Source organism: Tasmannia lanceolata, unplaced genomic scaffold, assembly GCF_043159265.1.
Source record: "Tasmannia lanceolata isolate RefF3 unplaced genomic scaffold, GAP_Taslan_0.1 ptg000008l, whole genome shotgun sequence".
In the NCBI taxonomy this organism is placed as follows: domain Eukaryota; kingdom Viridiplantae; phylum Streptophyta; class Magnoliopsida; order Canellales; family Winteraceae; genus Tasmannia; species Tasmannia lanceolata.
This window is the reverse complement of record NW_027518685.1, coordinates 7414779-7437921: the sequence shown is the minus strand read 5'-3', so window position 1 is coordinate 7437921 and position 23143 is coordinate 7414779. Positions and strand designations below refer to the sequence as shown.

Genomic DNA, 23143 nt, shown 5'->3' with positions numbered 1-23143 from the left:
GGCTCGCAATGGATTCTCAAAATCCAAATAAATAGAGCTGAAATAAACAGAGGGGCGATGATATTTTCACTCCCCCTAAGGTACGCTCGCTCTCCCCCCCCCCTCTCTCTTCTCTCTCTCATGTCGATAATGAATGTTTAAAGCTCCCTGTTTTCAAATTACTTTAGATCCTTTTATCTATTGATAAGTTCTTTTTTTTTGGGGGGGGGGGGGTAGGTCGATAAAAACTTCAATATGGCTTCATTAAGTTTGGGTTTTTAAAAATCCAAAGCGGCTTTTCTTTGAGAAAGAGCTGATTTGTTGAATATATTTGAATTTCCTAACAAAAGATAAAGGGTATTCATGAGATTTTTGTAAGAAAATATATTGATTGTATTCATATGATGAGGAAGTCTAAACTGAAGGGAAGCCTTGCAAAAAAGAGGTGAAAGGGCTCTCCCGTTGGCTGCAAATCACCATCATGTTTGACTTTTCGGCTCCCATTGGCTGCATGATGGTGTTGCAGCCAATGGGGAGCCCTTTTACCTCTTTTTTCCAAGGATTAGACGACGGATTATTTATTTTTGAAGTTATAGTGAAATAAAAAGAAAAATTATGAATCTTCTGTATCTTTGCTAGGAGGGGAGGCAGTAGTAAGCAATGGTGGCAAGCCGAAGAGGAAAGTATGTGGAATGACTGGGAGTTTTGAGGGTCTGAGATGAATTGGGAATGACTTGAGAATTCGAGGAAGTATGAGCATTGCTTTCAATCAGGGATCCGTTTGGTTGCATCGAGGAAAGTACATGGAACGTGAATTATTTGATGGATTATTTGAGCGTTAAATCACTCGTCCGAGAATCTTTGATGGATCAGTTTAATGATAAAAATTTGATAAAAGAAAATTAACCTTTCACAATCTTTCCTCATAAAGGGGTGCAACCAAATGAACCTAAGGAAAACATTTGATCATACCGTTAGACCCATAGACCCATTAGCACGTGTATTGAGTGATAAGGTTCATAGATCATAGGTTAATAATATCTGGGGTGTGTTTTTGGCGGGGACACCCCTTCCTTTTTAGTCTTCCAATGTTTATGACTGATTACAACCGTACTGGTTGTGTGGTGAAAGCTAAGGAAATGTTGGCGACCTCTCTTCGGTCTAGTCCTTTCATCAAACACCTCTCGTGCCTCTTTTTATCCCCATTCGCCCGCCAAAATCTCATTCCTCCGCCTCTCCTCACCAACCTCTCTCCTCCTTTCTACCACCACCCTGCATTATCTCAATGCAAGAGAAGAAATGGAACCACCATATGTTTCCCCAAACAGAGTCACTGCATGAGAGAGATTTCGACAATGTCGACTTTCTCACCTCCCATCGAAGACCCTTCAATGTCTCCTTATCTATCCGTTCGCATTCGTTGTTGCAGAGACGTTGCCGTAAGTTCTTCCTCCACCTCAAATTGTACGATTTTCAGTTTCCTCCTTTCCATTTCAGAATTGACTGTCTTTCTAAATTTCATTGGGCAGGACGTGCTTTCAGAAGCTCTTTTATGCTTTGGTGCAAGTTCTGCCAGCATAGAGGAACTAGACGATTGTGAGAGTATTGATGAGGTGAGTGCCCTCTTGTTTAATTAAATTTCCACTTTTATTTTTTGCTACTCTTCTGTTTTTTTTTTTTCTGTTGTTTTCCTATCTTTAACTGTTTGAAAGTGTTCAATGTTCAGAATCAGTAGTGCAGCGTGGTCTCTTTGTAAAATTGTTTACTACTTTAGTTTGCTAGACAAAGGCGTCAAGAAAAATAATGGCATCATCAACATATCAGAGATGATAAATAGTAAGGCCAGCATTGGGTATGATCAACATATCGGAGATGAACGATAGTAAGGCCAGCATTTTTCACTTCATTCCCCTAAGAAATCCTCCCCTCAAGGCACTATGAAAGATTGATCAGATAGCTTTAGCTGCAAGGGTAATGGGGCGGGGAATATTATATCACTTAAATTGAATCTTGGGTAACATTAAGAAGTGCACTTGTTCACTATTATAATATTTAAGATTGAGAAATGTTAAATGGACACACACCATTTCACTTGCTTGTGTCATTTGAGAGTGGACTGTTTTCAAGGGACCATAATAAGAAACACACTTTATGCATTCATAAGCCTTTTCTAGGTTCATGTTTTTTTAAAAAAATTGACATCTATTATTCCAAAGAGTGCCAAATAAGGGACAAGTTGTCCCCTAACAGGCTACAACAGTACCACCCTCTACATATAGTAGAAATATATGTTGTAAGCTACCCATGTCATTCCCCATTACATTACCCAATAGCCTAAAGTGTATCGAATCCAACAAAAGTTGCATATTTGTGGGGCCCCACCAAGTCAAGATGCGTGTCCGCCATGCCACACAGACTTCTCCACCACATTCTAGCTGGCGAATTCGATTATCAAAAATCCCACTCGAGGACCTAGAGCTATTGTGCGCCCCTAACCATGCACGATAGCCATATCATATGCCAGGCCATCATTTTACTGGTACAGAATCACAGAGAAAGATTGGGCCGGTGGTCTTCACTGGCAAGGCCTCGTACGCCAGGCTGTCATTTTCTAGGTCCTGATTACTAATAAGATCCTTGTCAAGTAGATGGTGGTTCACAGCAAAACTACTTTAATTCGACGTATCTCATAAGGCCCTAATATGTTATGCTAGTGTTCAAGGGGATGCACCAGAGGAGACTGATAGGTGGAATTCACAAATATCTGCCGCATTCCTATATTTGGGGATACAGGTAGTTAAAGATGAAATGAAACTGATGGATGACCTGCAGCAGCAAAAGAATTCATTCGTGATTGGCATCACAAGTTGTGTTATGCTAGTGTTCAAGGGGTGCTTTATGTTGCCGGTAGTGGGGTCTCTTGTGCCATCTTAGGATCTCAAGATACTTTAGGTCACACGTCTCTAGAGCATAATATTTGCTTTGATGACTAGTGTGGGCAAAATCTAATAGTATACATAACATGTTATGCCTATCCCATTGTGGTACTCTACTACAACTTGTGGAGTTTATGATCATTCAGAATTTCAGATAGACATCCGACAGTTTAGGTAAAAAGCACTGGTTTTGATACATACCCATTTCAAAAAAAAAAAAAAAAAAACACCCAACAACAACAACACTCGTTTTTATTTCAGCCTGATGTACGGATGCTTAGTATAAGAACTCTTTGTTAACACAACTGGCAGCTCATACCTTTCAAGTATAAAGCATTAAAATTGACTATGTTTCTCATTTAATTTTAAAATGGCGTGTTTTCTGCAGATCTGCATTAGTTCCATATTTACAGATGGCCAAGATGTAGGTACATGCATCTCACATGCTGCTGATTCCATTGGGTTGATGAAAACCCCTCTTTATGAAGCCATAATGGTTGAGCAATGTGATTGGATAAAGAATGCAAAGGTTATCAGCTTCACTGTTTCTTGCTAGATGCAGTTGATTTTGTTTTTCCTTTATGATTCATCTTATCATTCTTCCTATTCTCAATTATTTATTTCTATGGCAGGAGTTCATCTAATGTGGATTCCTGTATATTTATTAGTAATAACAGGACTTATCTGCAGTTTATTTCATGTTAATATTTGTTTCTATTGCTTTTTTCTTTTTCTTTTTTTGAATAGCAGCCAATTAAATTAAGGGCCTGTTTGGATACCTCATATTTTGTATCATATTTTGGTATTGAGTTTTGAATACAAAATGAGTAGATCCGCCATCTCATGTTGAGGGAGACAGAGAGGGAAGGGGGTACTTCCTAGTGGAGGGGAGAGGTTGAGGAGCAAAGAGGGTGAAGCAAGCTGCCAGATCTGTGGATTTCCAATTACTTATTTCCACAGAATATTTGGAAATCTGGTTTTTTTCACTGTCAGTCGCTGATTTGGAAATCCAAGGATTTGATCCGGATCCAAATCACAACGCAAAAAGGGCTGCAAATGTGAGAAATCCAAATCAAAATCTTCTCGGCATCCAAATGGGCCCTAAAAGTGTTTCTATTGATTCTCATATTATTAATCACATCATGCCATATCTCATACCAATATTGCATCAACATTTCAGACTGTATCTTTCTGATGCTCACCACTGTTCTCTTGCTTCCTTGTTCTAGGGAAAAACATTGATTTTTTTTTGAATGGCTAGAAAAACATTGAAAATACCAAAATATAAAAAGTTTTCGAACCCTACATTTTTGGCAAGTAGTTTGTACCAACCAAAAAAGTTGGAAAAATGGGAAAATAATGTGGCTTTACCTCTTCCAACCTTCTTGTCTTGAACCCCTCATTCGAACATGTTGTTGGGCACCTTACTTGTTCTCCAGTTAATGAGTTTACTAGGTTTCTTTTCAAAAAGGGTGAAGGAGCAAAGTTTACTAGGTTTCTTCCACCATTCAGGCAATCTGTTTCTTGTTTAGCTAAATTCCACTAATCCACCCTTTGCTGAAATCAGTGGGCACCTTGTATGATTCAAATTTCTGTAAGTTCTGTCAGCTTTCTCGAGGATATTCTATAGGGCTTTACAAGATTTTCTCATGATATGTGCCTGTGATTTTGGAAGTGTGCATTCTTTTGTGAGCCGTTCCATACATATCAACTCATAATTGTACTGTACATCAAATCGAAGTTGCCAAGTAACCTCTTCTGATCCATTGAAGCTTCTCTAAAATATGATATTATACCTTCCAATTGATTTGGAACGTCATCTAAAATTCTAAATTGTTAGATGGCATCATCATGCCCATAGAAATTTCTTTGTTCTATCAGGATTGTTCTAATTTGGGTGATCTTTCATTTTAGATCATGCAGATCTCATCATTGATTGGAACTGTTGGATTGTACTGCATAGCCTTTACGTGGACTTCTATGGGCTTGCCATTGTATTTTTAATGTCTTGGGGCCTGCTTGAGCAAAAAAATCACTTTTTTTTGCTACAAATAGATTTGGTATGGTGTAGGAGAACCCACACAGTTAGCGAGATTGAAATTCATATTCTCATTCACAATAAAATATAGCCCAAACACTTTCTTATATAATAAAACATCTTACACTAATCATGATACTGCCATAAGTCAAAGGCGCAACATACTGCTCCATGAAACCAGACAATCATTCAACTTAGCATAGTACTTTGTGATTGGCCTCTTGGTAGCTGGATTTCCTGCCCAATCAGCTTCTGAAAATCCAACCAATTTCACTTTTTCTTGTCCTGGATCATGCATGAACTAATGCACTTCGTTTACAGCATAAATGATGCCAGGTCAAGTAAAGTATCGAGGGGTACCTACCACAGTCCTGTACTTCCGAGGGTCTAACACCTATTCTCCATCTCGTCTGCTAGCCTTTTTATTATAAGGGATTTGCTAGGGTCCATCGCAAAAGGCTTTTCGCAGCTGGGCTGTCGCACGTCAAACCAGCCACATAGTGAATGGAGACAAAAGGTGTTGTCTTCACTCACGAGGTGGCCGGTCTGATGTGCGACAGACCAGCCGTGAAATGCCTTTTGCGATGGACGCTAGCAATTCCCATATTATAAACTCTACTAAATGTTTCATACTGAAGTTTTCTCTAAGCCATATTTTGGGCTTAGGGCTAAAACTGATCTTATTGTAGTCAAACAGAAGTTTCTGATTATATCCTTTTGCAATCAGTATAGATTTGTATATGTATATTGTACCATCAGATTTATGCTTTATCTTATACATCTATTTGCAGCTGACAATATTCTTGTCTTTTAAATGAGTGTAGTTGCTTTTTTGCCTATAGGACTGGAAGTTTTATCGTAGTTAAGTCTAAGTTGCTGATTATATACTTTTTGCAATTAGTTTAGGCCCTGTTCGTTTCAGATTGTGACAACCAATGGTGAGGGCCCCAGCCGATTATTGGCCCAAAATTGATTTTGGGCCAATAATCGGTTGGGGCCCTCAACATCAGTTGTCACAATCTGAAACGGACAGGACTTTAGCTTTGTATGTGTATATTGTACCATCGGATTTATGCTTTATTTTATACATTATTTGCACCCAACAATATTCTTATCTTTTGAATGAGACACTGCTTCCCAATATTGTTCCTATGTTTCTTTATCCAAGCAAGTCATATGTTTTGCTTTCTGATTGAGCTGTTTTTAGTCCCTAATCGGTTTCTTCTGCACTATCTGTTGCAGGAGTCATTTCAGCCATTGGAAGTTACCGATGGCCTTTGGATTATTCCTGAGTGGAGAACTCCCCCGGTATGATTTAACTCCAAGTATCTTTCCTGAATGTTCCATTACAATGAATGCTAACTGAAATTTAAATCAATCTATTTTGAAATTTTCTTTCTTCGGCTTTTCCTCTGCACAATGTTAAAATGTCTTGTATACCATTTAAGTTTTCTTCCCTTTCAAATGTTCCCCACTGTCTCATGTCATTAATTAAGCACTTAACTTGATTATACTTTTATTTTTTATTTTTCTTTTGAGGACCAAAAATGTATGAGCTGTACCAGTAAGGAGCTCTTTTACTGGAGTCTGGAGGTCACAGAGTACAGAGAGATCACGGCAGACAGATCATTGCGTCCCTCCCCCATTGAATTTGATACCAATAGTCTCCTGTTATTATTGTTTTGTTCATCTCACTATTTGCAACTTTAGAGATACCAAATAAACAACCAGTCTGTTGGCATTCCAATGATGATACAGAGTTATAAGAAGAATCTTTTCTCCCTAGTAAGTCTCTGCACTCTTAAATTAGGAAGCACCATTTCTGAGAGCTTCTGTTAAATTTCAGGAGATGGAAGTACTGCCTGGTTGATCTTGGAAGTAACTAATTGATTGTTTTCCTGATTTGAATGACCGTATCTACTAAGAAATATTTAGGCGTTTTAAATTTTACTTGGCTGTGTTAGAAACCACTCCATCTGATCGGGATTTATTTTTCTGAATTGGTTTAACTTTTTAATCTCAGAAAAAAAACACTTAAGAAAGCCCCTGGGGCCACAAGCTCTATTTAACATAGCTACATGGTTTCTTTGTTACAGTTATCCCACCAAAGCAAGGTTGCCAGGTTTCCGAAAATAGATGATGCAATGTAACCTATAGGTCAAGGCAAGCACAAATCGAAGGAGTGAGGATGCAAAATTTGGGCAAAAGGGAGTGGATTTTTGGGCCAGACAAGAAATATCTCAAAGCCCCAAATATTTAAGATATTTTAGTGATTTTGTAGGATTGTTTTGTGACTTAAAATGCAAGATATGTGTAAATTAAAAATGATTAAACTTAACTAAATTTAACTCAAAAGATGGAGTTAATAATCTATTGACTATAACATCTATGCGACTTACATGCTCAAAACGGTACTTGAAAATATGTGACATTAACAAGCGAAACTGTAATAGTTATATCAAAGCATATGATTGAAAAATGATAGTTATTTTGTTCTTTATCAACAAAAATCCAGTATCTGGTATGAGTAGTAGTATCATATCATGTCGAACGCAATATGTTGGGCCTACACAAGTAGCCGGGGATCAATAGGTGTGGACTCCATGGCGGCTTTAGAAAAAGACTAATTGCACAAGATGTTGTGAATCTAAAAGCACGTAGAGACAAAAAGATCAGGGCCTCCAAAGACAAATTGATTGGGTTGGATAGTACAGGACTTCTAGAATGTGATGTTGCTTCTTGTACTCAAGAAGGAACTAAAAACCCCTTTCATGTCAATGTTTTGCATGATGAATCACTAGAAGACGGGATTGATGTTCAAACTTTTCAAATTTCTGTTTTGGTAGAGATGATTTTGAGGCCATCGATCGAGATCGAGATCCAGGGACTAACACAGCTTTGTCAGAAATTTCTTATGAGACAGATTATGATAAATATTCGTATTCTAAGGAGACACTATTCTGATGTCAATGACGACAATGAGGAGAATCTAGGTTACTTTCTAGTTCTAGATAGTAGCGACTATGTCAGAAATGAGTACTTCATAAAGAAGTAGAAATCATAAAAGATTATGTTGTGTAACCTTCGACAACAGATAATGTGCGCCAATTGTTTAATAAAATACTAGAGGTTTGGTTATTTGGTGTCATTATTAAAATAGAAATGACACTATTCTCTTGTAACCTCAACCATATGTCTATACATGTCTTCTCTACATGACTGCGATCAGGGTTCTTTCACCTAGTCTGTGTGGTATATCTTTCTCTAATTTATATCCAAAGCTATCTCAATTGTGTCAGTTTCTTTCCGATGGCTTAATATCTACACACAACAAGAAATAGAATTTCTTGTTGTGTGTAGACCGTGGAGATTGGCATCCAAAATCGACGAGATCAGAGACCTTGTGCGCATAGTGCGGCCTCAAATGGTGCATATGCGGCGTAGTGCGAACTCGATGGCGGATGGTTTGGCGAAACATGGTGTTAATCTTACATCTACTTGTATTATGGAGGGATCTTTGGTTAGTGTTGTTGGGTAGGGGTTTTCTGCTTTTTTGATTCATGTATTATTTGGGACTCCCTTTCTGGGACATCTTGTCCCCCCTTATGTAATCTTGGTTCGGTTGGAGTAAATTCTGTTACCTGTTCAAAAAAAAAAAAAAAAAAACCAACAAGAAATAGAATTTGCTGCCCTTCATGGCATCAACATGCTTTTAGATATAGAAGTATTGTCTATAATGCTTATTTTTGTATTTTATGCAGGATGTTCATGCGATGAATATATTTCTCAATCCAGGATTGGCATTTGGAACTGGTGAACATCCTACAACTAAGTTATGCTTGTTATTGTTGCATGGGTTGATTAAAGGAGGGGAACACTTCTTGGACTATGGCACAGGTTCAGGAATTCTGAGTATTGCAGCAGTGAAGGTAATCTGTTTTAGATGTTAAGTTTCAAGTTAAACCAATATAAATAGATCGAATATATTATCAGCTTAACTGAAACTGAGTCCACTTATGTATTGTTGATCACTGTTCCTAGTTTGCCTGTAAACTTCATTTTCCTTTGCCAAATGCTGCTGAATTTTTTTTTGGTGCTGAAGTTTTGTTAACTGGTCTTTCTTAGAAATGGTTCACCATATGCAGATCTTGAATCTATTCTTCTTTTATTTAATTTTGGAAAATCGCATCACTTGACTAATAAATCGAGTGCCAAATGATATCGAAAGAGATCGGAGTACAAGCGCCTAACAGGCTGGAGCACTGGGTAACTACAATCAACCCTATCAAATCAAAGTTTGATTCCCCATCAAATCAAAGCTCGACTTTCTGCTTCCACATCATGTGAAGCACAATATTTCGTGGGTCTTAACCTCTTTTGGTCATGTCAAAGAAGATCCTTGTTAAAAGATCGTTGCTATTGCATCTAGTCAAAGGATCTAGTTGACCCACGTAAAATGGTGTCTACATCCAGGTGCAATGTTAGTGGTAAGACCACATCCACAACCTATCACTCCTCTTTCTTGACTACTTGAGACCTCCATCTGCACCCATAGTCATACAAGTGATTTCAATATTACAAAGAGAAAACAACAAAGTGAAATACAAACAAGAAGCCTTACAACCCAAACATGACCATAGAGGCCAGTCAAGGAGGTAAGAAATCGAACAACTCTAGATTCTGTTTTTGAACACCCTCCCTAGCTAGTTTGTAAGCAATCCGTTTGCAGATCTCCTCACATGCACAAAAATGATAGATGAGCCATCCGTCCTATCCTTTATTTCATCAAAGAACCGAGCGAATCTCCACGGACGTACCAGCGAGCCCCTAAGCCACCATATAACATTGAGAGAGTCCTTTTCTACAATGGTTTGGTCCAAGCTATCTTTGTCCAAAAGCCTTATCCCTTGGAAAACTGCTCTAACCTCTGCTTCACTGGCATCGGCTAATCCAATAGGTCCAGAGAAGGCCCAAGTAACCTCCCCGAAGAGTCCCTTAGAACACCCCCAACACCGGTGGGCCCAGGGTTCATCTTTCTTCTACATGACCGTGACTGACAAATGGTACCCAGTTAGGAACTGCCTTTGGGAGTAGTTTTTAAGTGTATATAACATATCATTATTTGTTTATCCCTCTACAAATCACATGAGTAGCTAAGAATGGTGTGGTTTCTTTACTATCTGCTGTGTTAACTGCAGTTGGGTGCTGCCTTCTCTGTTGGAGTTGATATAGATCCCCAGGCAATAACATCTGCATGCCAGAATGCTGCATTGAACAACATACAGCACGATAAAATGCAATTACACCTGGCTTCTCCCAAGCTCACTCCTTTTTCCCAAGATGGAAGATCGTATGGATGTGCAGAAGCGCTGAACTCATATAGCATTGAACTCATGGACAAAAGGGAAAAATATGACATTGTCATAGCAAATATACTTTTAAATCCTTTGCTAGAACTGGCAGGTCATGTAGTTTCTTATGCTAAGCCTGGAGCAGTCATTGGTATCTCTGGTATCTTATCTGACCAGGTATGGTACTTGCAGTCAGCTTATAATAAGATTAGACAGTTTTAGCAACTGATCTTTGCACGCATCAAATGCTTTTAGAAAGCTCAATTGGAACATATTTCCCATCCTCATTGACAAAACTTTATCTAACATCAGACATTAAGAACCCACAGTACATTCTTTGTAATTGCACTGTGCTCATCTGACACTGCCTTCATCCATGCTGAAAAACCATCTGATTTCTTGTTTTTTGTTCTTATCTTTTCCCTAACAGCTTCCTCAAATTGAGGAATGTTACTCACAGTTCTTAGATAGCATATCAGTGACGGAGATGGATGGTTGGGCCTGTGTCAGTGGTACAAAAAAAACGCATCCTATGAATAGATAGAATCTTCAACTCTGCAAATGAGAAGGCGTCTTGGCTTAATTGATCATGACAGTAACATGAAAGAACATGGCAGCTAGAGTTGACTGAGGGCGTTGAATATCCACCTTACAGCATTTGACAATTACCAAAGTCCTGTAAGCAGCTTTTATTATATTTACTATTTTTCGAAAGAAATATTTCTTAAGAACCTGAAAGATTTTGTAATTTATTTTGTTTGAAAAATGTCCATATGATATTCTATACATTTAGCAGTTCATATCTGATTGCCCTGTTACCATTATACTTTGATAAGCATGAGATACAACTGAAACTAATCTGGATGAACATTCGCCATTGAGGCCATGCGGTTTTTGTCTTGAACACTGGTGGTGAGAGTTGTTGATCTACTTTTTTCTTTGTTCTTATTATGGGCAGGTTACTGGCGTGAATGATCCATACATCGGCTCTATGGTCGTAGAATCCAAGCACTTTGTCCTGAAATTTTGGAGATGCCAATGTTAAGTGAAGTTGTATTTCTCTTGCTTATGTTTAAATCAGTCCCTGGATGCCTATTTATTTTCATCAGGATGTGAGGGGGTGAACTTTGAAAAGAGTACATCTTGTAAATTATTCTAGTGTAAGCTGATTGGATTTTCCAAACTGTGGGCCCTAACATGGATTTTCATATCTCAAAAAATGCACTTATTTGGCATCCATGGAATATTAGCAGGGCTAGTTGTGAGTGATGGGCTCAGACGGGAGATACTTGAGAGGGTGGAAGTGAGGGGAGCATGAAAGCCCATGAAAAATAGTAAAAAAAAAACCCAATTTGAAATAGGATATTTTTTCATTGTTTTTAATGATTTTTCATGTTCTCTGCATTCTCTTACCACTCACATCTGTCTCTTCAGTCTTCACAAGGTAAAGATTAAACGTTTAGTATAAATAAAATCTCATGGAGGTGAGAATCACGTTGGGACAAAAATACGAGAGCCTCTGTAGTGATGTAAAGCCATTTGGCTTCTCAATTATCCAAGATAGAAAAGGCACACCAGATGAATTAAATGAATAAGACAAAAACTACTGTGAGGTTGCTAAACAAATAAGTCTATTGGCTAAATGTTTTTAACTGACCCCTGAAGAGACTGACTATAAAATCATCCATGGTGAATGGTCGATACCAAATTTCCATTCCCATGCTAAACATGCAATTCTCTTCTGCTCATCCCTCTATTTACTTTCTAGCCTTTTCATCGATTAGGTACATGTAGGTTTTAAAAACCATGAACGATCAAATAAAATAAAGACCGTCTCCCATACAATATACTCCATTTCCAACCCATCATTTGTGTAGTTAGCATGTTTCTTTATTTAAGTATTGCCGTATTAGAGTAGGCTTCCTTATTTTCTTTTTCCTTTTCTACTGCTTTAGATTTCATCGGTTTCCGTACCTATTTCGGACCCACCGAAATCCTAAATTTTGGTCCAAAATTTGGTATTAAGCTTTGAAATTTCGGACGAAATTTCCAAAATTGGGTATTTCGCGAAATATCAAATTTCGGAAAATTTCAGTTTTGGTCCCACCGAAATCCGAAATATCAAATTTCGGGTGATATTTCGGATTTCGGTCGAAATTTAAAACCCTCGAATTAACTCACTGTAGGCCTAAGTTTCCACCAATTAAGTCATTATTTCTGTTTTCTCTATCTTCTTCTCTATTTTCTTTTCGGTCTACGAATCATTCCACATAGTTGGTTTTTGTAGGCCTTGATTGCCCTTTTTTTTTCTGGGAGGAAGAAAACAAGAGCTTCTCTATTTTTGGGAGATGACAATATTCTCGGCAAACCCGCTTTCACTGAGTGTCCCGGACCCAGCCTTCGAGACATGGCTCCGAGACAAGGGCTATCTAGAAATCCTCGACGAACGAACCACCACTCTCGCCTCCCCTCGCCGCCCTGTTAGCACCACCACCACCACTACCACGAGCCACTTGTTCTTATTTTCGTGGTTGAGTACCCTCGTCTCCCTTTTAAACCAAAACCCCTTCGCTAAACTCACAGCCGATGATTTTGGTGGGGACACCCCCTCTTGGACTCTCACTTTCTTGGGCCCTTCTCTTTCTTGCTACTCCTTCCCTTCCGGACCCTCTCAAGCTCGCATGAGAGTCCACGAGAACGTCAAGCGCTATGCTCGCAACTACGCCTTCCTTTCCCTCCTCTTCTTTGCCTGCTCTCTGTCAGTCTCTCTTTCTTTGTGTTTTCTTTCTTGGGATTTTAATTAATGTCAAATCCATGACTGTGTTTCTGTTTTTTTGGACAGGTACCAAATGCCTATTGCCCTTTTCGGATTGGTATCGAGCTTGGCTTTCTGGGAGCTTTTCAGATTATGTAGTAATAGATGGACACTGGAAAATTACCCAATTTTTCGTCAAGCTTTGCTTCGAGTACTGCAGTTTGGTGAGTTCCCAGTTGCCCATCCTTCTCCCTTTTGCTATTGATTCTTTGGGGGTCACTAACTTGTGATTCATCAATCCATGGTTCTAATTTTAAGTAATTACAATCATACATTTCTACTGTTAAGATATGTAGCATTCTTATTTCCTTACTTTCCATTAGAAACACTTTGTGAATTGTGATGCTTCGAATGATTGAGGCTCCTGGCTGTTGGGATCCACCTCTTTGAAATTGGTTGGCGCTGTATAAATCAGAAAAACAGCTTCTCTATGTAAAAACTGTGGTCACTCGATAATGAAAAGAGACAGAATGTTGCCCCTCTTTTACACTCCCGTCAAGCCTATTGGTTTATGGAGCAACAAAAGCTTGCTTCAAATAGCTTTGTGTTGTGCAACATATACATCTATGGTGAAACTATCTCTGGATTGATCTTTGGATTCTACTTTTAAGTTTCCACTTTTAAAGTAACAAAGTTTTAGAAAAAAAAAATACATACTATAACTTAAGTAACTCGGGTTGGGCCCCTTCAAACCCGGCTCAACCCGAGATTCATGCGGGCTTTTGGATCATAGACCCGGCTCGACCTGAAACCGAGAAACATGAACCCAACCCAAGCTATTTTCGGGTCTGGTCGATGCGGGTCGGGTTTTACCCGACCCAAGTTGCAGCCCTACTTATGAACATGTTTTTACTTCCTGTTTTTTTTTTTTTTTTTCACTCGTTCATTTTCACTGTTTTATTTATTTTTGTTTTCTAGCCTACAATTCATCTACCTCATCCGCCATTGAAAGGGAGAAGGGGAAATGCAAAACCCTAAAATAAATGGAAAAACAAAACCTAGGTACAGAGAGATTGATGGGAATGAACTCACGTTTCAAGTTTTCGAGACTTCCCAGCGACAATGGTGGCTGAATGATGAGGAAGATGACTGGTAGCGTTAAAAAAACAAAGTTGAAAATGGAAAAGTAAAAAAAGAAAAGGGAAGAAGAGAGAAGATGGAAAAGTGATTTTCACCCAGCTTTTACTGACAAGACTCTTTTGTCCCTAGTTGACAATTTCAAAAAAGCATTGGTCCTGTTGACAATTTCGTCATTTTCGTGTCCCCCATTGGTTATTGTTCCTTTTATTATTAGAGCAATGCTAGACTCACAGGAGCCCTTGCAAAAAAACAGGGAAAGGGCGCCCCCATTGGTCAAAACCCCTTTATGACAGTTATGACTGATTTTCTGCACAATCCTAAATGGGTTTTGACCAATGAGGGAGCCCTTTCCCCATTTTTTTGCAAGGGCTCCTATGAGTCTAGCATTCCTCTTATTATTATTATTAATTTTTTTTTTTTGAAATGGTGATAATTTATTGATATGAACAAGCCATGACCGATAGTCAATGGGTAGCATAAAAGAGCTCTTGATTTCCCAAACTTTCTGCGAATAAAGTGATGGTCAAGTTAAATGTGCTTGGTTCGAGCATTGAGAGGCATCTTCATGACACTTTATCATGATACAAGAGGCATGGCTAAATGTAGAAACCAATCCACCCAATTGAATGTCAGAATCAAGTGAGTTCAGTTGTGATAGCTCCCATATTCTAGTATTCACCCCTGGCATTGGAGGGAGCAACTATCCTTTGTTTCCAAGATAACCAATAATAAAATGGTCAAGGAAGTTGCAATATTCACTCATGGATCATCATTTGTCAGGATCACCAACCAAATAAGCGTTTGAATGGGTTTTTAAATTTATGGTACCTTTAGTTGATGCTGTGTATTAGAGACCATAATCTAGTTTGCCTTTGAAAGATCGAAGTATTCTCTTAGGAGTGTGAAGATGGCGATAATGAGGGGTCATGAAGAAATTGATAAATTTGATTTACCACAGAAGGCGAGGTACTGCAACCCCAACTATACTACGATACAAAGAGGATCCTGGACATGGTAGTCATCAATGTCATTGAGGCACTTGTTGAGAATAACATGAGTGTCAATAGGTTTGTAGTTAACAATGCCAAAAACTTTCAAGAAGTTCAAGGGCATATTTCTGTTGTTGCACAAGCACACCCATAGAGATCGAGCAACCTCAACACCTAGAAAGAAATAAAGCGCCCCAAGATCATTCATGTCGAACTAAGAATGAAGTTTTGCCATCAACATGGCTATGATTGTCACGTCATTTCTAGCAATGATGATGTCATTAACAATACCCATTTTGTGTGACAATACTAAACACTCGTCATCATAAGGAACGCTCGGGTGTTCAAGGGCCTTGTTAAAAGGCCACGATTCATATTTACTAAGATGATAGGTTCAACCATTGCCCAGGTAAATACCCTCCCATTCAACCATTGCCCAGGCAATGATGATGTCATTAACAATACCCATTTTTGTGACAATATTAAATGCTCACCGTAAGGAACGCTCGGGTGTTCAAGGGCTTGTTAAAAGGCCACTATTCATATTTACTAAGATGATAGCTTGAACCATTGCCCGCGCAAATACCCTCTCATGTTTTGAATTCATCTCAGCCTACGACCTTTGTTATTTTTGGAAAGTGGTCTGCAATATTAGTCAACAGGTTGAGACGACCCCCCCCCCCCCTCTCTCTCCTGTGACAATACTAAACGCTCGTCATAAGGAACGCTCGGGTGTTCACGGGCCTTGTTAAAAGGCCACCATTCATATTTACTAAGATGATAGGTTGAACCATTGCCCAGGTAAATACCCTCCCATGTTTTAAATTCATCTCAGCCTACGATCTTTTGTATGTTCGGAGAGAGGTCTGCAATATTAGTCAACAGGTTGAGACCCTTCTAGCATATGGGAACCACCCGAGTCAAGAAAGTTGAAACTGAACTTCGATGGGTCAAGTATTGGCAATCTTGGCCCAGTTGGAATAGGAAGCCTCCATAGAGATGATCACGGGGCGACGGGATGGGCTTTCTTGGTCCCTATGGGGATGGCAGACTTGAATGAGGCAGAGATCAGAGTGGTCCTCCAAGGGCTCAAGATCATAGATAGCAACTCCTTAGACCACCGATTGTAGAGGGGATTGTAGAGGGGGACTCCCTAAAAGTGATAAGGTGACTGAAGCGTAGTCTCTCCCATCATTGGAGATTCGTGCAATTGACAAAATCCACGAATGTGTGGCAGGTTCATCTATTTCTTATCAGCATATCAAATGAACGGCAAATTCTGAGGCTGATAGGCTAGCTAGAGCTGGGGTAGTCAAGGAAAGGGTAGAGATGTTTAAATTTCTTCCAAACTTGAGGGCTTTTCATTTTTGTACTTCTTTCTTTCTTTCTCTTTCTTGTACAGACCAGCTTGGTCGTCGGGGCGCTTTACTCTTCGATTAATAAAATTCTCATCATTTCAACAAAATAAAAATAAAAAATACACTGCGATGGAAATGCTTCTTGAGGAGGCTGTGAATGAGGAAAACTGAACTCGAGCTGCCTATTTGAGACCAGAGATAGCATGTTTCGACCTCATACATATTAGTTGGTGTCATCGAGAAAAGCAGGAGGTTACTCCATGTACATTTCTTCCCTAAGACAACCTTGCAAGAATGCATTTTAATGTCAGCAACCAATGAAACTTGTTGGACAAAGCTAGAGTTAATCAAACTCTACCCATTTTTTGTGACAGTACTGAATGCCCCCATAATGTAGTCCATATGAAACTTTGTGAATTGTTCCATTCTGCCATTGAATTTGTACTTCGCATTATAGATTCATTGAAAACCAACATCAGTGTTATTCTTTGGGCGAGGAACCAATTCCAAAATGTCATTCTTATAGAGAGCATTTAGTAATTTTTCCTATGCCCCAACCCAAGGCTACTCATGTTGAATAGCTTGTATAATATTAGGTTCAAGAATACTATTGGATGGTGAAAGATGGGCTTCATCAGCAACACATATCTTAGTTCGCATGGTTGTTTAGCATTGCGAAGCACAATAGAAAGGTCATCAATAAGAGTCAAACATTAGAATTTGGTACAATATGTTTTATTGTTGACTGTAATGCATAGACAATGGTTCTCACACTTGCTCATCATCATTGTCACTCCCAGAGAATGACTTTGTTCTTGCTCAGTGTTTTCTTTTCCTTGTTGGGTTGTGACTATCTTGTTTGGGGCCATGATGTAACTTTTACCCTTTCATAAATTTCTACCATTCAAAGAAAAAAACACATGTCCATCACTGCAGCCTATACTAATGGAGGACTGAGCTGGAAAAGTTACTGGGAACAAAGGATGTACATCAAAAGAATGGCATATGGCACAACATGATTTTGAATGCGAATTGGTTTGAGAATGATCATCCCCAAAAGACAAGGCTAGAGTTTTTTTTTGTTGGTGTGGGGGGGGGGGGGGGGGTGCGGCGGCGGCGTTCAAAAAATGTGGTTTTATTGAAGGGGTGACCTAATGAGAAATGAGTATTCAATGATGCTTCAAGGTGAAGCATTGATATCCTTTATGATCTTTGTAACCCACTGTAGACACCACATTTTGCTCTACCTTAATCGATAAAGAAATTAGGGTTTGTTTTCCGTCGGTTTTCCAATGTCTTTCTTTCCCGCATCCGTTTGTTACATTTCTAAATATTTTTGGTCGTTTCCGTCGTGTTTCGTATTTTCCCGCTAAATGTTGAGAAGGATTATTCAGAAAAATCTAAACCAGAGAGAATTGGGACCCGTTTGGTGGGCCCGCATTGGGTGCTTCGATTAAATTTGGATCGAGAAAGTTGGACCCATTTGGTGGGGCCGCATGATGCATTTTGATTAAATTTGGACTTGTTTGGTGGGCCCGCATTGAACATTTGTTTAAAATCGAATCAACCGAGGGCCCACATTGTGGGGCCCGCGTTGTGGGGCCTCAGTGGGGCCTCTTGTGAGGCCTCTTATGAAGAGCAATGATGGTAGCTCTCCACTAAGAAACATGATGGGCCCTCCACTAAGAGCAATAATGATGGACTCTCCACTAAGAAACATGATGGGCCCTCCACTAAGAGCAATAATGATGGACTCTCCACTAAGAAACATGATGGGCCCTCCACTAAGAGCAATAATGATGGACTCTCCACTAAGAAACATGATGGGCCCTCCACTAAGAGCAATAATGATGGACTCTCCACTAAGAAACATGATGGGCCCTCCACTAAGAACAATAATGATGGATTCTCCACTAAGAGGGACAACATGATGAGCTCTCCACCAACATATCTCTCTCTCTCTCTTTCTCTCCCTATATATATCTCCCTTCCCATCCATAAGAGAGGAGAAAAAAAAAGAAAAGAAATTTATCTTCCATTATCTCTTTCTCTTCCATTATCTCTTCTAATCACTCCCTCCAATCCCTTTCCTCAATATATTCTTCCATCCCTCTCCCTAATATTCTTCTTCCATTATCTCTTCACTCCCTCAATCACTCCCTCTAAACACTCCAGAGAAAGCGAAAGACGGCGGAGCGGATCGGCGGCGGCAGGATTTTTTATATTTTTTTGGATTGGGCGGAGATCTTCACCACAGGTAGGTGCATTGTTCTCAAAATATTTCTGTATTTTTCCGAATTTTTCTGATTTTTTCCGCAAATTGTGTTTTAAAAATGGAAAACTCTTCAAAAAACATCTTTTGACGAAGAAAAATTAAATTATATACCAAACAGATTCTAAAATTAATGAAATTTCGTGGGAAAATAATATGTTACTGATTCATTTTACCATGAATTTGTAAAGATTTTTGGAGTTTATTTGGTATATTATTTAATATTTTCTTTGAAACTTATCAGATTTTAGGAGAATTTTTACTAACATCAGATCATCATTAAAATTCATAAAATTTTTACAGTAGTCTTATCTTCCATATTACTTGTTACTGTAAAAGTTTCGTGTGATTTGGATCTGTTTTAATATGGGATGTAGTGTTAATTTATAATCTGGTCTGGAAATTGTAAAATCCGAAATTGGTAGTAAATAATTTCTAAAATTCATGAAAATCTCACTGCATGCTATTTTGATTCATATAGTATTTCTGTAGAAATTTCATAGAATTTAGAGTTATATTTCTACTAGTTTATGTGTTAATTGTGCAATCTGGACATTTAATGGTTTAATCAAGATTAAATGTGAATTTAATGTAAAAATATGCAAAACTCATCCTGTAAGCTACATATATTTTCATCTTGCTGCTGTAGAAATTTCAAATCATTTCGAATTTATTTGCAACAATTTCACTTGTAAAACCGCTCATATGCTTAAAATTGATAAAATCCATGGAAAATTCGAAATTAATTGAAAATCATATAAAAATTCCTAAAGAACTTTAAAATTCTGTCACATGTTCACTCCTTAATCCATTGAAACAGAAATTTTAGGATCTTTAGATTCTCCTGGAAAAATGGCCCGTGCATCCATAATCGTATCCCAATTGCAACTTGATCTTTGACAATTTGAATATTTAAGTTATAGCATGTTGTTGGCTCCGAGGTTAGTGTCCACGGAAATCCTGAGATTCTGCCAGGCAATAAGATGCTATAACCTAAGTATTAAATTGCACAAGGAAAGAGCGCACGATTCCCTCCTTTGGATGCCATTCAAGGCCGAAATTGGTGAACCCTAGAACCATTGGTAATCCTTAAATGTCTAGAAACTGAAAATCTTCGAAATCTGAAACTCATTAACCTCGAGAACTTAAATCGATTTATCTTGTGTCTTTCGGAACCATTGGATTATGGTTTCCAATCTAAGAACCATTAGAGCCCAATTTAGGAACACTGGTGTCGTGCCGTGTCCTAGGTTTTAGGGAGTCCTAGAGTTAGGAGTCCAGCCTCATCACGGACGCTTGCTATGAATAGCAACCGTACCATAGGTCTAGTTACACTAGTCACCCGATCTTTCCCTAGGACAAGCCTAGTAAACTAGGATGTAGGCAAAACCTGCATTAGTCTAAGGGACAACTTGCATTCAGATAAGAATCATATAGCATCTTAGATGAAATCCTAAGATAATAAAATCCTCAACTTGAATTAAATAATTCCTCTTAAAACTGTTGAAACAGTCAAATCCGTCTAAGTCGGTGTCCTAGTTGAGTTAGGCATATGTAGCTTAGCTTAGGTGCACCGAACTACGTCGACTCTGATCCCAGTGAGGCTTGGGTACGTAGGCAGCTTGGATGTCTGACGGCATACCACCCGCGAGTCGGCACCACAACAAATTGTGGTGTTTTGTATATTAATTTTCTTGTAAATACTTAATCAAATCAGTTAGGGTTTTCCATGAAATTAGAATTCTAGGAGAACTTTCACTTAGAATGAATCCAGACAAATTAATAAATCAAGATACACATCTAGGATTCACATTGAAATTAGATTCTAGGATGCATGTCACTTAGTTCGCACATTAACATAGAGTTGAATGAGCCATTTAAAATAAATTTAAAAGAGTTAGCTTTTGGAATCGAAGACCGATTATCGGACAAGAATGGTGCATGTGGTGGATAACTCCCCATACCTTCCATTCTCGTAACCAGGTAGCGAGTCTAGATTTCTGGTTAATTATGGGTCCTAGATCCCACATCTAGGTGGCGACTCTGTCAGTCTCTTTCGTGTGGAATTCGGATTGCCTTAGTGATCCCAAGTCCACAGGAAAGACGAATTCAAATCAATATTAAAATGCACACGCCTATCGCGTGGGAAAGAGAGACCAAAGGAGAGCGCGCGGCGGCTCGCGCCCCACGCCCCTCTCGCGGGATCATGTCCCACAGTCTGGCGACTCTGCTGGGGACCACCTAACTTCATTAAAATTTCAAAAGATAATTCATTTGAATTTAATTTAACTGGCTCATAAAAACTCTATACTTGTTAGATTAGTTTGTCTCGTTTTATTTTCTCATCACATTTTACTCGAACTTAATTTAACAAAACCTGAAGGCATCATAGATTGCACGAACTTATTGCACACACTTACATCACTTGCATCTAAACCCTTGCATTTCACATGCACACACGTCCTATTTTAGGAACCCGGAGTGTTATCTAGCATGGTTGACTGGGATTTCATCACCTGGTGCCTCTGTGCTAGAGAAGCATTCCACCCTTAGCCTAGTACCTTTATGGTGCGTAAACGGATCTCTTGTTCACGTACTGATACGCCGGACACTGGTACAGTATATCGAACATGGATTCGCGCTAAGGGGACTCTTGGCCTTACCCCTAGATTAACCCACACATGCATGCAGTATACGAACACATGTGCACCACATGTGTGAGCCTAGTTTAGGATATCTTACCCATTTGTGTCTAGATTAGGCCGTAGTCCATCTTCCAATGGCTACGATCGGTCCTAGGTACACAAACAAAGTCATGAGTCGAGATCCTCTCTCCACTCCGCTAGATTAGGATTAAGGTTGATGCCTTCAGGTAACACTGATAAAATGTGTGAAGATTAAAAATTTTCCCTTTGGGGTTAGGATATAAATCCCATCATTTTCAAAGATCTCATAGGATTAGTCATTCATGATCTATCCGTTGAAAATAGTCCTATGCAATCTCACATTTTGATCATGTGTCTATCATTCGTCTCTTGTGGGATTCGATTGTGTCTTCATTGGCGGAAATTGTGTCTCAATCATTTGATCGTGCAATCTTGATGATCCAATCTTGCCTGTACCCTTGGTCTCTTCCTCCTCTAAGGGCAACCTTTTTCAAGAATATTTCTGCTAAATCCTTCAGAGTTTACTCTCATAATCCTTGAACTAAGGGCATTCCCCTATGCGAATCTGTCATCATTGTCATGTCTTGGTCCTTTAGGATTCATTCTATTGTCCCAACTACTTGTGAACCAGCTTTCGCCGAGCCTCCGAAGCTAGACAGTTGCAGCAGTTAAAGTTTTAGTCATTTATTATTTTATGTTGAGTCAGTCACCATGGTCAGTACAATTGTTGAGTCCGGTCTTACAATTAAAGGTCAATGCCTAGTCCAGGCAAGTTATCTTTTGATTTTTCTATTTTAGGGTCGTGAATCCTGAGCATGTTCAGAATAGGTTGTCAGATGTAAGAGCTTTCTCTTTAAATGAAATTGGAAGTCCCAATAATTCACTTGTGTCCGTTTCTTAAGTGTGCTTCTGATCTTAAAATAAGACTCCCTCCTCGAATGAGGACAAAATTGACGAAACTCCACTTGAGTCACAACAATTACTTGAACAAGAGGAGGAGCGCCAATCTCAGCCTTTCAAAGATGAAATTAAAGTGGTAAACACTGGCACTGAAACCTTGATCCAGTAAATGCCGATTGAAAATACATTACCCTCTGAAAAGTGTGAAGAATTGGTAAACCCATTTTGAGGATAAAAAGATGGTCCGGTAAGTGTTACCATTAATGCCAAGAGAAAGACCCAGATAGAAGGTTCAAGAAAGAATGAAGTGAATATCATATGCTATGCAAGGGGCATGGAGTGGAAACAACTTTCATATTTCCAATCAATGACCTTGGTTCTCAAATTCATAACATGAAGCCATCAAATTCGAGATAAGAAGTTCAAGAGCAAGCATTGAAAAGTGATCATCAGATATCAAGAGTTACAAATCCATAGATGGAGGATGTCGAAGAACAAGTTTCGCTCTATGAAAGTCGAAGGCACGTATTAGAATCTTGAAAGAAGAAGATTTATTATCTCTTACCTGGAAATGCCGTCAAACTTCGTAAAAAAAAGAAAAAAGAAAATAAAAAAATAAATAATCAGTACCAGAGGGACTCTAGTAAACTAGATCGACTCCCAATCTGAACATCGGAAGGCCTCCTTTGGCCGAATAAATCCCAAAATCAGAACCCAACGTCAAAAGAATACTGGTTTGCAAACCCTTCGAGCCTAAAT

At 38.9% G+C, this 23143-nt stretch overlaps 2 protein-coding genes across 5 annotated transcripts in view; both read left to right on the top strand.

Moving 5' to 3' along the window:
* The first annotated feature begins 986 nt into the window (after positions 1-986).
* On the top strand, positions 987-11487 carry LOC143884172 (ribosomal protein L11 methyltransferase-like protein). 2 transcript variants are annotated; one of them, XM_077387595.1, is made up of 8 exons: positions 987-1418; positions 1509-1592; positions 3304-3444; positions 6196-6261; positions 8715-8882; positions 10152-10481; positions 10784-10982; positions 11263-11487. In XM_077387595.1, exons 1-7 carry the CDS (start codon positions 1068-1070, stop codon positions 10784-10786), a joined length of 1143 nt encoding a protein of 380 aa, XP_077243710.1. In that variant the 5' UTR covers positions 987-1067; the 3' UTR covers positions 10787-10982; positions 11263-11487. The 2 variants fall into 2 exon arrangements, with proteins under 2 accessions (XP_077243710.1, XP_077243709.1); XM_077387594.1 differs by having other exon boundaries at positions 998-1418; positions 10735-10982.
* Positions 11488-12471: 984 nt separating this feature from the next.
* The window catches only part of PRA1.H (prenylated RAB acceptor 1.H), a 32272-nt gene continuing 21600 nt past the window's right edge, over positions 12472-23143 (top strand). For 2 of the 3 annotated variants that reach the window (XM_077387597.1, XM_077387598.1), the window contains exons 1-2: positions 12472-13062; positions 13147-13283. In XM_077387597.1, the coding sequence (XP_077243712.1) occupies positions 12653-13062; positions 13147-13283 (547 nt within the window). In that variant the 5' untranslated portion in view covers positions 12472-12652. The remainder of the gene's footprint in view (positions 13063-13146; positions 13284-23143) is intronic. The other variant, XM_077387596.1, reaches the window with a different exon arrangement.

What these genes read in the sequence shown, in the direction of transcription:
- LOC143884172 (XM_077387594.1), top strand. Translation starts at nt 1,068, where the DNA reads ATGTTTATGACTGATTACAACCGTACTGGTTGTGTGGTGAAAGCTAAG. An exon ending in ATTGTGAGAGTATTGATGAG is followed by an intron (nt 1,593 to 3,303) that starts GTGAGTGCCCTC and finishes TGTTTTCTGCAG; the next exon opens with ATCTGCATTAGTTCCATATT. An exon ending in CTGAGTGGAGAACTCCCCCG is followed by an intron (nt 6,262 to 8,714) that starts GTATGATTTAAC and finishes TATTTTATGCAG; the next exon opens with GATGTTCATGCGATGAATAT.